Source organism: Mobula birostris, chromosome 17 (assembly GCF_030028105.1).
Source record: "Mobula birostris isolate sMobBir1 chromosome 17, sMobBir1.hap1, whole genome shotgun sequence".
Classification (NCBI taxonomy): Eukaryota; Metazoa; Chordata; class Chondrichthyes; order Myliobatiformes; family Myliobatidae; genus Mobula; species Mobula birostris.
The window spans coordinates 70,390,678-70,408,701 of NC_092386.1; the positions used below are offsets into that span (position 1 = coordinate 70,390,678).

The 18,024-nt window shown below is 43.3% G+C and overlaps 1 protein-coding gene across 2 annotated transcripts in view; it reads left to right on the top strand.

Moving 5' to 3' along the window:
• The window catches only part of LOC140211751 (methylcytosine dioxygenase TET2-like), a 180,254-nt gene that overhangs the window by 154,672 nt on the left and 7,558 nt on the right, over nucleotides 1-18,024 (top strand). For both annotated transcript variants that reach the window (XM_072281885.1, XM_072281886.1), the window contains 2 exons: nucleotides 1,085-1,222; nucleotides 4,222-4,582. In XM_072281885.1, coding sequence (XP_072137986.1) covers nucleotides 1,085-1,222; nucleotides 4,222-4,582 — 499 coding nt within the window. The remainder of the gene's footprint in view (nucleotides 1-1,084; nucleotides 1,223-4,221; nucleotides 4,583-18,024) is intronic.

Here is an 18,024-nt window from a genome sequence, read left to right on the forward strand (position 1 = left end):
ACGAAATAAACAAGCTAATTAATTAGGTGCCGCCCAAAAGCCAGTCTTCATTAGAGGAACTGAGGTGGAGGGGGTCAATAACTTTAAATTCTTCGGCATTAAGGATCGACGTTTCTGTCTCTGAAAAGTGTCAGAGGATCTGTCCTGGGACCAGCACGTAACTGTCATTACAAAGAAAGCACGGCAGCACCTATACTTTATTAGAAGTTGTGTAGATTCAACATGTCACCTCGATCCTGACAGCTCTGTCTTTTCAGCCTGTCTGGGCTGGCGTTTAAATTGACCAAACAATGAAACAGCTGAAGGCTCCAGCGCCCTACAAAGAGGAGTGAACATCGCGTAGAGCAAGTGAAATCGGCAATTGCCTCTGATCTGGGCCAACATTTATGTGCTGGGCGGCACCTAATTAATTAGCTTGTTTATTTCAGCTTTTTTCTTAAAGATGTGCTGGGTGCGCTCCGGATACCGCTGCACCCCTGCATGCTTCGCGGCCCGGAGGTTGGGGATCGTTGCCTTATTCAATACCTTCTACTACCAGGAATTATGTTGATGTTCCAATCTAATTGTGTTTTCATAGTTCCTGGTGATTACTGCTTTCATCTGTTGGAGAAGGAGCTATATCAAATGGCCAGCTCCCTCCCACAGTGTAATGTCCTACTTACAGCGCCAGAAGGACCTTATGTACATACGTATCAGCTGAGCCAAAAAGTAGAGGCACATGACTGAGCAGGAGCTTCAGGATTCTGGATTTTTTAAGCAACTCGTTCCCAGTTTAATGAAGGGCAATGTGTTCTAATTGGCACATGTTCTAGTGAGATCAGATTTGTGCATTTATAGAAATCTGTAGCCGGATCAATGAAAACAAACTTGTCTGTCTTTCTGAAATAAGAACGTAGTCACTTCCAGGCCATAATGAAAGTCACTTTTGCCGTTCCACATCACCCCTTGTGCAACATATTGCTGATACTGCTACCAACCAATATAACCATGGAGAATTACAAAGGGAACTATGGTGGGGAAGTTTCACTCTGTGTGATAGCGTTTAATTGCTGAAGACTAATGCTTGATTTTTAAAAATTTGCAGGTGGAATTCGAACAGAGAGCACCAGATTGTCGTCTGGGCCAGGCAGAGGGACATCCATTCTCAGGAGTGACTGCTTGTGTTGATTTTTGTGCCCATGCTCACAGAGATTTGCATAACATGCAGAATGGTAGCACTGTGGTATGTACTAATCCTGCTCCTGACTGTAGTAGACTTCCTACAATGTTCACATGCAACTCATTGGCTTGTAATCAAACCTGGCACATTCAGTTTACCATCACGTAATGCGAACATTTATGAAACTAATCAGCTGCGTCATTATTGAACAAAGAGATGAATCAGCCAGATCCAATTTGGTCATTTTCCCATCAGTGAATCACCTGCAATTACCTTGTAGCATGTTAAGCATCTTTACTGACATAAACATCTTCAGCAAAACCAGCACTTTCACCCACATCTTCCCCAACACTGGCTCTGGCACCAACACTGACACGGTGGGAAGCAGGCCTTTCTGACCCTTTGAGTCCCGCCGCCCTGGCATTCCCCGACAACCCGATTAACCCTAACCTAATCACAGAACAACTTACAGTGACCAGCTAACTACTCAGTGCATCTTTGGACTGTGGACAGAAACCAAAGAACCAGGAGAAAAATCACGCCTTCCACAGGGAGGACCTAGGAAGACTCCTTGCAGAACGGCACTGGAATTGAATTCCAAACTCTGGAACACCCCGAGTTGTAATATTTCACTCTGACCATTAGGCTACTGTGACATTCTTCCTTTGCGGATGTTTCTTCTAGTGCTCCACTTCCCTCCCAAATTCCAAAACAGCCTAATCAGCCTCTGTAACTTTACCTGGGTGTGTGGATGTACTTGGGAAGTTGATGGGAATGTGTTAGTGTGGGGTTAGTGTAAATTGGTGTTTGATGGTAGCACGGACTCTGCCATTTCAGACACCTACACCAGTCTCAACTCCTGCATCAATCGACACATCTGTAATAATCAAAACAGCTATACCAATCAGGTAGTAGAATGGACATAATCTCCTGCCCCAGCAGTCACCAACAACAAGCTAATCATCCGTGTCCCCTGCACCAACAAAAGCACCTACAGCAGCCCAAAACTTTCAATAAGGACAAATACCCACACTAAGACAATAACTGGCACCACTCCAGGTATTCTGCATTTATCAAACTCCCACACTAATACAAACAACACACATAAAAGTTATTGGTGAACGCAGCAGACCAGGCAGCATCTCTAGGAAGAGGTACAGTCGATGTTTCGGGCCGAGACCCTTCGTCAGGACTAACTGAAAGAAAAGATAGTAAGAGATTTGAAAGTGGGAGGGGGAGGGGGAGATCCGAAATAATAGGAGAAGACAGGAGGGGGAGGGATGGAGCCAAGAGCTGGATAGTTGATTGGCAAAAGAGATATGAGAGGATCATGGGACAGGAGGCCCGGGGAGAAAGGAAAGGGGGAGGGGAGAAGCCCAGAGGATGGGCAAGGGGTATAGTGAGAGGGACAGAGGGAGAAAAAGGAGAGAGAGAGAAAGAAAGTGTGTATATAAATAAATAAATAACGGATGGGGTACGAGGGAGAGGTGGGGCATTAGCAGAAGTTTGAGAAGTCAGTGTTCATGCCATCAGGTTGGAGGCTACCCAGGCGGAATATAAGGTGTTGTTCCTCCAACCTGAGTGTGGCTTCATCTTGACAGTAGAGGAGGCCGTGGATAGACATGTCCGGATGGGAATGGGATGTGGAATTAAAATGTGTCATATCAGAATGGGAATGGGACTAATACAAATATCATCAGCAACATGCAACACAGTCACCAGCAAACTAATCAACTGCACCAACCATCAATTTGCCTACTCTTAAAACTTACAACAACATAAATACATGCACCGTCAGATAAATGGATAAAGATAAACATCGGCAGCAGTCCAGACACCTGCACCTATTTGGACACTGGGATCTGTCTGAACACAGGCTGCAATCCAAACATCTGCACTTGTGCAACCTTCTGTACCAAGTGAAATACATTCAAGATGCAGATACCTACATTGCTCCAGGCCATATACAATTCTCCATTCCACTCTCCACATGCCTAGGTCTTTAAAGACCTGCCTTAATTCAAGTACCCTATTATACTGTATTGGTAGAAATTTTGACCGACTAAGTATTGGGCTATCTCAGAAACATTGTCGCTGGTCCACATTCCTAAGGCAGAGATTTTGACTTATTGCTTGGCATCTGTGTGAAACTGAGCCAGTCCACACACAAACTGGGAATAATGTACCCTAGTAATGAACTGTGCCTCAACTATGTTAGGATAGCCAGCCTGTACCTTTATCACACTGCTCAGTTTCACTGTACTGAAATCCTAAATGTGCATTTAATTAAACTTGGCATTTTAAACTGACTGTACAACATATTCTTGGCTGGCCTCCCTATCGTACTGGAGCACTAGTTTACATAATGTTCTCTTCACCAGTTATTACTGTTCTTGCTAACTACCACTGGTTCCCAGTCAAGGAATGTCTGCAGCCTATTCTCACCGCAGGATCATCCTTCAGTTCAGTTGTTCCAGCATTGATACATCTGTCCTAAGTGCTGAAATTTCCTCCGTAAAACTCTTCAAAGATCTTTCCTCCTCTGTGATGCTCATTCCTACCCTTCTCTTTAATGATTCCTCAGAAATCTAATGTGTCAGATTATCTATAAATACTAGTTATTATTGATGAGGATGATTTGTTCAGGAGAGAGAGTGTTAAAGGAGGATGTAAATAATTTCTAGTTGATATTTTCTACTTCTTGCCAGTGCTGTAATGAGGAAGGTAACAAGTGCTACAGCTTCCCCCAGAGTAGAGTGATCTAAGTTGTTGCTTTGTTATCATTGATCAGAGCTCTGCCATGTTGTTAAATTTTGTGGTTGTTTAAATTGTATGAACTCATTTGAATCTACTTGTGCAAAAAATATATAAAACCAAAGTTCCTTGTCATGTAACCTCATAGAAGCTGCAACATAAATTGTCAGGGTAGAGTTGATTAGGCTGTCAGACTTTTCCACTGCAAGCCTCAGATTCTTTTTGTATATGTGGCTTGCATGATTTAAGTTCAGCTAATTTATTGCAAAATACATATTGAATAAATTCTCTTTCATTGGTATACTTAGGTTTGCACACTTACCAAAGAGGACAATCGAGTTATTGGCCAAATTCCAGAGGATGAACAGCTTCATGTGCTGCCTTTGTACAAAATTTCTTCTACTGATGAGTTTGGTAGTGTGGAAGGTCAAGAAGAAAAGATCAAGCAAGGTGCTATTCAAGTGTTGACCTCTTTTCGTCGTGTGGTGAGAATGTTGGCTCGTCCAGCCAAGTCTGGACGGCAGAAGAAGGAATCCAGAAAGGCTGGGCGGCTTTTGAATCAGGAGAACAACACTGCAAAAGCCGAGAAGAGTCATTCAACTACAGCACGGTCACATCAGGCCAGCTCAGAAAACACAGCGTTCAAACAGCAGCTGCCAAGTAAATTAGGTAAAGCCAGTTCTTGAACTTGTAGCCACACCTTCAACATCCTGCTGAATCAGTATTTTAAATATCAGCTGCCATCATCTCCCATTTGGCAGCCAGATGTTTGATTAGAACAAAACCAGGAAATGCTAAAGTAAATGCGGCATTTATCTGTGGAGGTAGAAACAGCTAATGTTTCAGGTTTATGATCTTAATCAGAACAGGGAAATAGTTCTGATTAAAACTAATATTCAGTTGAAGAAGAGGAGAGGCAGGAGTTGAGAGAGCAAAGGATGGGATGAAGGTCAAGAGAGGTTGACGCAACTGGCAATGGTTCCTTCTGAAACAGAATGGGTCGAAGGGAGCTGTAAGTAAGAGGAATAGAGTGAATCGTAAATCAGATAGAGATCAGAATGAGAGATTAATAGAGAGCTCATAATAAATCAAAGCCATGAATTCAAGCAACCAGCACTGTATTGGTAAATGACAATGCGGTGGTCTTTGGATGACATGAAACTAAGACTACTTTGCCCTCTTGGGTAAATATTTAAAAAGTCACATGACACACTATCCTGGCTGATCTTTATCCTGGAAGTAACTAGTAGATTGGAAATATTATTGCTTATTTATTATTTTTATCCTTCTGCTTCTTTTCTCAGCAGTTCCTCAGGATTAAGGATGGCTTCTCTCCACGCTAGTTCAGTGGGTTCTGAGGTAGCTCATAGGGCTAATCTTATGGGCCTGACTCTGCCGAGGAGAGGAGGAGTGCGAGAGATGGGTGGGTAGTTTGTGAAGTGATGCACTTCTTACACCCTTTCTGCTGAGTTTTGCTGCATTCCTAATGAAGAGATTCAAGTTTATGCAAATACCAAGTTTTCCTTCTCCGATTTGAAGGGGGTGAGAAGGTTATATTTTTTTCAAGGAGATTTTGAGAATATTCTTGAATGGCTTCATCTATTCTCCTAGTGATCACTTGTCATGAGAGAGCAGGGAACCTGTTTCAGGAATTTGATGTTATCCAGTTCCTCCCTGTAACTGAAATGCTCCAATCCCGGTGCCTTCTCCAGGACAATCACATCATTCCTTTAGTTTACTATTTATGTCCTGCGCTTCTGTGACATCCCAAAATACATTGGCGTGCACTTATCAGGAGTAAACTTCATCTGTCTTTGCTTTGCCCAAATATCTAATGAATCAATGTCATGCTGTAGCCTCACTATCTATAACACCAGCCATTTTCATATCATCTACAAACTCGATCACGGCCTGAAGCTTGATCTTCCGGTGTACACGTGCACAAGCTTGATCCATGATGATAGGTTGTTGGTTAAAGATGGTTAATATTCTTGGTTCTAGAGCGGAGGCTATGTCGGTTGTATGGTTTCTATTTGTCCCTTAGAATCTTCGCTATGGTGGAAAGCTTGGTGAGCTGCATAGAGTCATAGAAAACTACAACACAGAAATAGGCCCTTCCGCCCATCTAGTTCACCCTGAACCATTCAAACTGCCTAGTCCCATCGACCTGCACCCAGACCATAGTCCTCTAAACCCCTTCGATCTATGTACTGATCCAAACTTCTCTTAAACATTAAAATTGAAATCGTGTTCACCACTTGCACTAGCAGCTTGTTTCACACACTCTCACCACCCCCGGCTAAAAAAGTTCCCCCTCATGTTCCCCTTAAACGTGTCACCTTTCATTCTTAATCCGTTTCCTGTAGTTATAGTCTCACACAACCTCAGTGAAAAAGCCTGCTTGCATGTACCCAATCTATACCCTCTATCAAATCTCCCCTTAATTTTCTACATTCCAGGAAATAAAGTTCTAGCCTATTCCATCTTTCCTCGTAATTCAGATCCTTCAGTCCTAGCAGCATCCTTGTAAATTTTCTCCACACTCTTTCAACCTTTGTTTACAACTAACCCAAAGAAAACCGCACACAGTACTCCAAATTAGGCCTCACCAATGCCTTATAAAACTTGAACATAACATCCCATCTCAGTACTCAGTAATTTGGTCTATGAAGGCCAATGTCCCAAGAGCTTTCTTTACGACCTTATCTGCCCATGATGCCATTTTCAATGAATTATGGGCCTATATTCCCAGATCCCTTTGTTCTATCACACTCCTCAGTGCCCTACCGTTCACTGTGTAAGACCACCTACCCTGGTTTGTCCTCCCAAATTGCAACACCTCACACTTGTCTGCGTTAAATTCCATCTGCCATTTTTCTAGCTGGCCCAGATCTTGCTACAAGCTTTGATTGTCTACTACACCCCCAAATCTTGATTTCATCCGCAAATTTGCTGATCCAGTTAACCACATTGTCATCCAGATCATTGATATAAATGGCAAACAACAGACGCAGCACCGATCCCTGTGGCGTTCCACTAAACACGGGCCTCCAGTCAGAGAGGCAACCCTCTACCACCACTCTCTGGCATCTTCCACAAAGCCAATGTCTAATCCAATATACTACCTCATCTTGAATGCTGAGCGACTGAACCTTCTTGACCAACCTTCCATGCAGGACCGTGTCAGATGCCTTGCTGACAACATCCACTGCCTTGTCTTCATCAATTTTCCTGGTAACTTCCTCGAAAAACTCTATAATAAGGTTTCCCAACCTTTGTTATGCCATGGATGAATACCATTAAGCAAGGGATCCGTGGACCCAGGTTGGGAATGCCTGCTCTATAACATTGGTGAGATGCGACTACCACACAAAAAGCCATGCTGACTATCCCTAATGAATCTATGTCTTTCCAAATACTCATTTATGTAGTCTCTTAGAATACCTTCCAGTAACTTTTCCACTACTGATGCCAGGCTCACTGGCCTATAATTTCCTGGTTTATTTTTAGAGCCTTTCTTAAACAGTGGAACAACGTTAGCTGTCCTGCAATCCTCCTGTACCTCACCTGTTGCTAAGGATGTTTTAAATAGCTCTGCTAGGGCATCGACGATTTCTGCACAGGATCTGAGGGAACACCTTGTCCACCCTAATTAGCCTCAAGACAGCAAACACCTTCTCCTCTGTAATTTGTACAGAGTACGTGAAGTCGATGCTGCTTTGCCTCATTTCTATAGACTCTGTGTCCATCTCCTGAGTAAATATAGATGCAAAAAAAAAAATGCACCTAACATCTCCCCCATCTCTTTTGGCTCCATGCACAGATTACCATTCTGATCTTTCAGAGGGCCAATTTTATAATCCTTTTGCTCTTAACATATCTGTAGAATCCCTTCCAATTCTCCTCCTCCTTGTCTGCTGGAGCAACCTCATGCTGCCTTTTAGCCCTCCTGATTTCTTTAAGTGTTCTCATCCATTTCTTATACTCCATAAGTACCTCATTTGTTCCTACCTGCTTATACCTCCTTCTTCTTAAGCAGAGCCTCAATATTTTGCAAAAACCAAGGATCCCTAAACTTGTTAATCTTGCTTTTTATTCACTTTCGAAGGTCTCCCACTTACCAAGTGCACCTTTGCCTGAAGCAGCCGGTACCAATCCACTTTCGCCAGATCCTTTCTAATGCCATCAGAATTGGTCTTTCTCCAATTTAGAATCTCAACCTGAGGACCAGACATACTTTTCCCATAATCACCATGAAACTAATGAGATTGTGATCACTAGCTGTAAAGAGTCCCCCTACACAAACTTCTATCACTTGCCTTGTCTCATTCCCTAATAGGAGAACACATAGGGTTCCTCGTCCTCACCTATCATGCCACCATCCTCCACGTCTAGCACATAATTCTCTGAAACTTTCACCACATCCAATGGGATCCACCACCAAGCACAGCTTCCCCTCCCCCCCCCCACACACACTTACTGCTTTCCGCAGGGATCGTTCCCTACGTGACTCCCTTGTCCATTCATCCCTCCCACTGATATCCCTCTTGGCCCTTATCTTTTTACCCTTGCAAGCGGAACAACTGCTACACCTGCTCCTACAGCTCCTCCCTCACTACCGTTCAGGGCCCTAAACAGTCCTTCCAGTTGAGGTGACATTTCATCTGTGAGTCTGTTGGGGTCATATACTGTGTTCAGTGTTCCTGTTGTGGCCTCCTGTATAACGTAGAGACCTAATGTAGATTGGGAGACTGCTTCGCCAAACATCTACGCTCCATCCACCAGAACAAGCAGAATCTCCCAGTGGTCACCCATTTTAATTCCACTTCCCATTCCAATATGTCTATCCATGGCCTCCTCCACTATTGTGATAAGGCCACACTTAGGTTGGAGGAATCGTATATTCCATTTGCATGGCCTTGAACCTGATGGCATGAACATCGATTTCTCAAACTTCTGGTAATGCCTCCCAACCCTGCCCCCTCACCATTTCCCATCCTCTTTTCTCTCCCTCACCTTATCTCCTTGCCCACCAATCAGCTCCCTCTGGTGCTCCTCGCCCCTTTTTCTCTCTTCCATGTCCTTCTGTCTCTTTCACCAATCAACTTCCCAGCTCTTTACTTCATCCCTCCCCCTCCAAGTTTCACCTATCACCTGCTGTTTCTCTCTCTTCCCCCTGCCCTCAGATTTTTTCTCCAGTCCTGCCGAAGGAATTCGGCCTGAAACGGCGACTACTTTTTTCCATAGATGCTGCCTGGCCTGCTGAGTTCTTCCAGTATTTTGTGTGTGTCTCATTCCCAAATAGGAGATCTGGTTTCACACTCTCTCTAGTTGGGACTTCTGCGTACTGATTAAGGAAACTTTCCTGAACATATTTGACAAACTCTAACCCATCTAGACATTTTGCACTATGGGAATCTCAGTCAATATGTGGAAAGTTAAAATCACCTATTATCATACAGTTAAGAAAAGTGTTGGGGTGGTGATACAGCCTTTCTTGACCCTAGTCTGCACCGGGATTGTGATGTTGTTTAAAATCACAGTTTGTTGTGTTAGCAGATGTGAGATGGAGACAAATTTCTGTGGTAGCCAAGTTTGAGATGAATGATTTACAGTCCTTTAAATGATAATGTCAAAGACTTATGCGGTCAAAAATGACCAATTATAGTGGGGGGTTGTACCCATGTTCAAAAAAGGCACTAATCTGTCTAAAAAGACTTACTTTCCCTCATTCTCTGGTTAGTAATTAATTGGTTATCAGGCAAAAACTTGAGGAATGTCTGGATTGGAAGAGCCTAATTAAAAGAAATCAGCTTGGCTTTAAAGTGGGACTAACATTTTTAAATCAATAAATTGACAGAGCAGATTTTAGGAAATACTTAGAGAGACGGCAGAAAAGACTTGCTGAAATTATCCTAAAAATTGTTCTCCCTGGAGCAGGGGAGGTTGTAATGTGAAGAGACCTAAAATCATAAAGCACATAGATGGAGTAGGTGGGAAGAAGTTGTACTCACTAGCAGCAGGGTATATAACCAGTAGATACAGGACAAAGAGGATTGCTAAAACAACCAAGAGGCAGTAGTAGATTTTTCTTGTATGAAACCAAATGGAAATGACAGTATGTTAGGTTTACTATTCTGTAACAGTTCTATGATACTATAAAATCAAATTACCCTACAATTCAAACCCAAGGAGTCTAAATTGGAATTAATTCCTCTTACAATAGAACTATCCAGTTGCTAGTCTTGGAGTTATTGATTTGTACTGTACAGGAACAGGCCCATTGACTCACCACAGCCATGCTGAACATTTTGCCACTTACGCTCTTCCAGTTTGTCCACCTTGGTCTTTATCCAGTCATGCCTTGCCTATTTAAGTGCCAACCTAAATGCCTTGTAAATGATTCTGCCACCTTCCGTGGCAGGAAGCTCCAGATATCAACCATTTTCTGTGCAAAAAAGTTCTAATAATCTAGCCAGAGTTTTGTAAAATTGCAGCATGAAGTCCTAATTCATACATTGTGTTTCAGCTTCTGAAGGTACGTATGCTATGTGCCTTCTACACAGCCCTATCTACCTTTACTGCCATTTTCAGTGAGCTACCAACTCTAATCCAAATTCTTTGTTCATCAGCATTTCTTAGCAGACTAACATTTATTACTGTACCTGTTGACTTCCATAAAATGCATCACCTTGCATTTGAGACTAAATTCCATCTGCCGATACTCAGCTCAACTTTCCATCTGATTACATCCTCATGTGGCTTTACACCAACTTCCTCATCATTCACAGCACCACAGATTTTGATGTCATCTGTATCCTCACTAATCGAGAGATTAGACTGAAAATGAGGGTGTAAGGCTGAGGATTTATAAGGCACTGGTCAGACCACATATGGAATATTGTGATTATAGTTCTGGGTCTCAAGTTTAAGAAACTATGAGCTGGTATTGGAGAGGGTCCAAAGGAGGCTTATGAGAATGATCCTGTGAATGAGAGAGTTAACATATTTGATGTTTGATGGCTCTGGACTTGTACTTGCTGACCTTTACAAGAATGAGGGTAAATCTCACTGAAACCTACCAAATATTGTAAGGCCTAGATAGAGTGGACGTGGAGAAGATGTATCCACTAATTGGCGTGAGGGCAGAAACTCAGATTTGAAGGATGCCCCTTTACAACAGAGATGAGGGGGATTCTCTGCAGCCAGAGGGTGCTGAACCTGTGGAACTCATTGCCACAGACAACTGTGGAGGCCAAGTCATTTGGTATACTTAAAGCAGAGTTTGGTAGGTTCTTGATTAGTAATGGTGTAAAATGTTACAGGGAGAAGGCAGGAGAGTGAGGTTCAGAGGGAAAATAAATCAGCCATAGTTGAATGGATACATCCCAGAGTCCTGAGAGGGGTTGCTGAAGAGATAACTGATGCATTAGTCATTATCGTTCAAGAATCACTTGATTGTGGCCTGGTTCCGGAGGACTGGAAAGTTACAAATATCGCCCCACTCTTTAAGAAGGGAAGAAGGTAAAAGAAGGGAAATTATAGGTGAGTTAGCCTAACATCAGAAGTTGGGAAAGTATTGTGGAGTCCATTATTAAGGACGAGGTTTTGATGTACTTGGAGACTAATGATAAAGTAAGTCAAAGTTAGCATGGTTTCTGTAAAGGGAAATCTTGCCTGACAAATCTGTTAGAGTTCTTCGAGGAAGAAACAAGCAGGACGAAGGAGAGGCAGTGGATGTCGTTTACTTAGATTTTGAGAAGGCATTTGATAAGGTGCCATACTTGAGGCTGCTTAACAAGATGAAATCCTATAGCGTTACAGGAAAGATACTGGCATGGTTAGAGGAATGGCTGACAGTCAGGGGGCAGCGAGTGGGAATAAAAGGTGCCTTTTCTGGTTGGCTGCCAGTGACTAGTGGTGTTCCTCAGGGTCAGTATTGGGACCTCTACTTTTCACATTGTTTGTCAATGACTTTGATAATGGAATTGATGGCTTTGTGGCAAAGTTTGCAGATGATGTGAAGATAGGTGGGGGATTAGGTAGTGCTGAGGAAACAATGCACATGCAAAAGAACTTGGACAAATTGGAAGAATGGGCAAAAAAGTGGCAGATGGAATACAGTGTTACATTTTGTATGATAATGCATTTTGGTAAAAAGAACAATAGTGCAGAGTATTATCTAAATGGGGAAAAAGTTCAACCATTAGAGTTGCAAAGGGAGTTAGGGAATAGAATATAAAAACAAGGAGATAATGCTGAGGCTTTATAAGACACTGGTCAGGCCACATACGGAGTATTGTCAACAGATACGGCCTCATATCTCAGAAAGGATGTGTTGTCGTCGGAGAGAGTCCAGAGGAGGTTCACAAGGATGATTCTGGGAATGATGGGGTTAACATTTGAGGAGCGTTTAGCAGGTTTAGACCATAAGACATGGAGCAGAATTAGGCCATTCAGCCCATTTAGTCTGCTTCACTATTCCATCATGGCTGATCCCAGATCCCACTCAACCCCCATCTCGTCCTTTCAACATTCGGTAAGGTTCAGTGAGATCCCCCCAATGAGTACAAGCCCAAAGCTGCCAAGCGCTCCTCATCTGTTAACCCATTCATTCTCACAATCATCCTCGTGAACCTGTTCTGGACTGTCTCCAATGAGAACACACGAGGTCTGTATTCTCTCCAATGGCAACACACTACGCCTATAGTCACTGGAATTTAGAAGATTGCAGGGGGATCTCATTGAAAACTACCGAATGTTGAAAGTATGTGGAGAAAGGATGTGGAGAAGATGTTTCCTGTGGTGGGGTGTCACAGCCACAAAATTTAGGGGCGACCCTTTAGAGTGGAGGTAAGGAGGATTTTTTTTTAGCCAGAGAGTAGTGGCTCTGTGGAATGCTCTGCCTCAGACAGCTGTGGAGGCCAAGACCAGGGGTATATTTAAAAGTGAAAATTGATAGTTTCCTGATTGGTCAGGAGATCAAAGGTTATGGTGAGAAGGCAGGTATATGGGGTTGAGTGGGATCTGGGATCAGCCATGATGGAATGGCCTAATTCTGCTCCTGTGTCTTATGGTCTTTGGGTGAAAGTGTTGAAACGGAAGAAGGTTAATTATAATTGGATTAGGCTTAAACTGTGGAGAGTGGATTGGGAGTAGCCTTTATTGGTAAATTCACATCTGACATGTAGGAGTCATCTAAAAGTGAGCTGTTCAGAATTCAGGTTTGGCATATTCCTGTGAGAAAGAAAGATAAGTATGGCAAGGCTCAGAAACACTTGATGAAGGGGAATTTTACAGATTTAGTCAGAAATAGTAAACAAGCTGCAAAGTTTAGGAAGCTGCAATCCAAACACTAATCCCTCGTACCTACGCTATGTCCATATCCCTCCATCTTCCTTACATCCCTGTGCCTATCCAAACATCACTTAAATGCCTCTAATGTATTTGCCTCTACCACCGTACCAGGCAGCACATTTCAGGGATCTACGACTCTCTGAGAAAAAAACTTACCCCCCATATCCCCCCTGAACCTACCCCCTCTCACCTTCAGTGCATGCCTTCTGATATTAGACATTTCAACCCTGGGAAACAGATACTCCCTGTCTACGCTATCTCATTATCTTATAAATCTCTATCAGATCTCCTCTCACCCTCCATCGATCCAGAGAAAACAACCCGAGTTTGTCCAGCCTCTCGTGATAGCACATACACTCTAAACCAGGCAGCATCCTGGTAAACCACCTGCACCCTCAACATCCTTCCTATAGTGGGGTGACCAGAACTGTATGCAATACTCCAGGTGTGGCCTAACCAGAGTTTTATAAAGTTGCAACATAACCTCTTGACTTTTGAACTCAGTGCCTTGACTAATAAAAACAAGCATTCCTTAAGCTTTCTTAACCACCTTATCGACCTGTGGAGCCACTTTCAAGGAAATATGAACTTGAATCCTAAGATCTCTCTGCTCAGCAACATTGTATTGTTAAGTCTTCTACACTATCCACAACTCCATTAATTTTGGTACCATCTGCAAACTTACTAACCCACCCATCTACATTTTCATCCAGGTTATTTATATACAGCATAAAGAGCAGAGGTCCCAGCACAGATCCAAGCGGAACTCCACTAATTACAGACCTCTGGCTCAAATAAGTCCCTTCAACCACCCTTTGCCTTCCATGAGCAAGTCAGTTCTGAATCCAGAAGCCAATTTGCCATGGGCCACATGCATCTTAATCTTATGGATCAGTCTCCCATGAGGGACTTTGTCAAATGCCTTACTAAAAACCATATAGACAACATCTACTGCCCTGCTCTCATCAATCTCACTCATAACCTTGTCAAAAAAACTCAGTTGTTGGTAAGGAACAATCTGCACGCACAAAGCCATGCTGGTTCTCCCTAATTAGACCACGGGTTTCCAGGTACTCGTATATCCTATCCCTCAGAATTTTCTCCAGCAATTTCCCCTACAACTGACATGAGGCTCACCAATCTATAGTTCCCAGGATTTTCCCTTGTTTCCTTCTTAAATAGAGGTACAACATTAGCCACTCACCAGTCCTCTGGGACACAAAGATACTGGTCAAGGGCCGAGCAATCTCATCTCTTGCCTCCCACAATAGCCCAGGGTAAATCCCATCAGGCCCTAGGGACACAAAGGTTGGTGGTGTTGTAGATAGTGTAGAGGATTGTCAAAGATTGAGAGAGACATTGATAGGATGCAGAAGTGGGCTGAGAAGTGGCAGATGGAGTTCAACCCGGAGAAGTGTGAGGTGGTACACTTTGGAAGGACGAACTCCAAGGCAGAGTACAAAGTAAATGGCAGGATACTTGGTAGTGTGGAGGAGCAGAATGATCTGGGGGTACATGTCCACAGATCCCTGAAAGTTGCCTCACAGGTGGATAGGGTAGTTAAGAAAGCTTATGGGTGTTAGCTTTCATAAGTCGAGGGATAGAGTTTAAGAGTCGTGATGTAATGATGCAGCTCTATAAAACTCTGGTTAGGCCACACTTGGAGTATTGTGTCCAGTTCTGGTCACCTCACTATAGGAAGGATGTGGAAGCATTGGAAAGGGTACAGAGGAGATTTACCAGGATGCTGCCTGGTTTAGAAAGTATGCATTATGATCAGAGATTAAGGGAGCTAGGGCTTTACTCCTTGGAGAGGAGGAGGATGAGAGGAGACATGATAAAGGTGTACAAGATAATAAGAGGAATAGATAGAGTGGATAGCCAGCACCTCTTCCCCAGGGCACTGCTCAATACAAGAGGACATGGCTTTAAGGTAAGGGGTGGGAAGTTCAAGGGGGATATTAGAGGAAGGTTTTTTACTCAGAGAGTGGTTGGTGCGTGGAATGCACTGCCTGAGTCAGTGGTGGAGGCAGATACACTAGTGAAGTTTAAGAGACTATGAGACAGGTATATGGCGGAATCTAAGGTGGGGGCTTATATGGGAGGCAGGGTTTGAGGGTCGGCACAACATTGTGGGCCAAAGAGCCTGTACTGTGCTGTACTATTCTATGTTCTATGTTTTATCCACCCTAATATTCATTTGGAGACCCAACACTTCCTCCTCCTTGACCTCTAAACACCCTAACGTATTTATACACTCAGCACTGATCTCCTGGTCCTCCATATCCTTTTCCTTGGTAAATACTGAAGCAAAGTACTCATTAAGTACCTCACTTATTTTCTGTGCATCCAAGTAAATGTTCTTCTCTATCCTTGAGTAGTCCCACTCTCGACCTAGATATCCTCTTGAATGCTTTGGAATTCACCTTAATCCACTTGCCAAGGACTTTTCATGGCCCCTCCTGGCTTCCTAATTTCCTTCTTTAGTTCTTTTCTGACTTCTTTGTACTCCTCGTCTGCTTTGTTTAATCCTAATTTACAAAGCTTTACATACTTTTTCTCTTTCATCTTGACTAAATCCATCAGCTTTCTGGACATCAAAGGTTCTGTCATCTTTCCATCTCTGCCCTTCCTTTTAACAGGAACATACTTTACCTGTACTCTGCAATTGATCTTTAAACACCCTCCGCATGTCTGATTGGGACTCTCCAGAGAAAAGGTGTTCCCAATTAACGCTTCTTAGTTCATGTTTAATGCCCTCATAATTTGCCCTTCTCCAATTTAAAACTGTCCCACAAGGACCACACCTATCCTATACTGAAAGTTAAGAAGTTGTGGTCACTGTTTCCTAACTTTTCACCCATTGAAAGGTCAGTTACCTGGCCAGGCTCGTTACACAACACCACGTGCAGTATTGCCTCTCCTCTTGCTGGATGATCCACATATTGAATTAAGAAACCTTCCTGGATACACTTATCAAATTCAGCCCCATCTAAACCCCTTAAACTAAGAAGGTCCCAGTTTATATTGGGGAAATTGAAGTTCCCCCATTTTAACAACTCAATTATTTTTACACATTCTCTTAACCTGATTACATATTTGTTCCTCAACGTCCTGGTGGCTATTAGGGGGTCTCTAGTACGATCCCAACAGTGTGATTGCACCCTTCCTATTTCTGAACAGACTCCGTCTGACTGCTCCATTATGTTTCCTCTGAGTGCAGATGTAATATTGTCCCAGATTAGAAGTGCAGCTCCTCCTCTCCCCCCTCCCACCCTTTTACCTCCTCCTCTATCTTCTCTGAAACTTCAAAAACCTGGTACATTAATCACCCATTCCTGCCCCTCTCTCAACCAAGTTTCAGTAATGGCCACAATATCACAGTTCCATGTACTGATCCATGCTTGAAGTTCATCACCTTTACCCATAAAAACTCCTCAGATTAAAATATACACACTTCAAACTATCTGACCCATCATACTGCCTTTCATTACTTTTTCTGACGTCCCCATTCCTATCTGCACTAGCCCGTGGCACAGGGAGTAATTCAAGTTTACAACCTTGGAAGTCCTTCTCTTCAGCCTCTTTCCTAACTCTATATACTCGCTGCATAGGACCTCTTCCCCTTTTCTGCCTATGTCATTGGTGCCAATGTGCACTATGACCTCTGGCTGATCCCCCTCCCTGCTTGAGAATATCCTGCAGCCACTGCAATACATAATGGGCCCTAGCACCCAGAAGGCAACACACCTTCCTGATGTCTCTTTTGCAGCCATAGGATCTCCTTTCTGTCCCCCTAACTATCAAGTTGCCTCTTAAGTACTGTACTGTCTGATTTTACCCTTCCCTGTCGACACTCAGAGCTGGCCACAGTGTCACCAGCCTGGCTGCTGCTGCCATGATCTGATGGGTTACTCCCCCAGCAGTATCCAAAGAGCTTGTTGATGAGGGGAATGGCCACAGGGGACCTTAGCTCTCCCACCTATGTCTCAAGCCTGTGATCACCTCTTAAAAAGTCTTGTCTGTAATATCTTCAGGCTCCCAAATGACCTTGAGTACATCCAACTCCAGCTTCAATTCCTTGACCTGGTCAGTCAGTGATCCTGAATTCCCATATCTGACAGGAGGAGCATTCCATCCTGACTATTCTATACTTAAAAAAAAGACTTACCTCTTTCTTAAACGTGCCTTTGCCTGCTCACGCCAAAGTCTTCACACTCTTATCACTGGCTCACTCAAACAATGGCTGCTCTGCTTGAACCAACCCTTCTTTTATTTGCAAATGAGTTTGAGCCTCTGTCCCTGCAAAAGGATCGGCCTTACCTGAATCTACTACTTTTATTCTCTCTCCCGACTTGCGTAGGGGTCTGACACGAACACTCACATTCCTTGCGCCTGAGCCCTTCTTAAGTCTAGCACAGCATTAACTACCCTCCGATATTCTGCCATCTTACCTGTGGCTAAAAAAATGCAAATATCTCCATCGAGGCTGCAGTGTCTCACCTCGGCATTCTAGGATAGATCTCATGTGGCCCTGTGGATGGATCAGCCCTTGTGCATTCTAAAACATCTAACACTTAATACTGCAGAATATCAACATACCCTCCTTGAACTCACCATCACCCATAGTCTTTAACCTGTTAGAACGTAAAACAGTACAACACTGGAATAAGCCTTTGGCCCATGATGACTGTTGACCACCAATGAGAAGAATTCATTAGATCCTCATTCATATCCCTGGTTCCACACAAAGA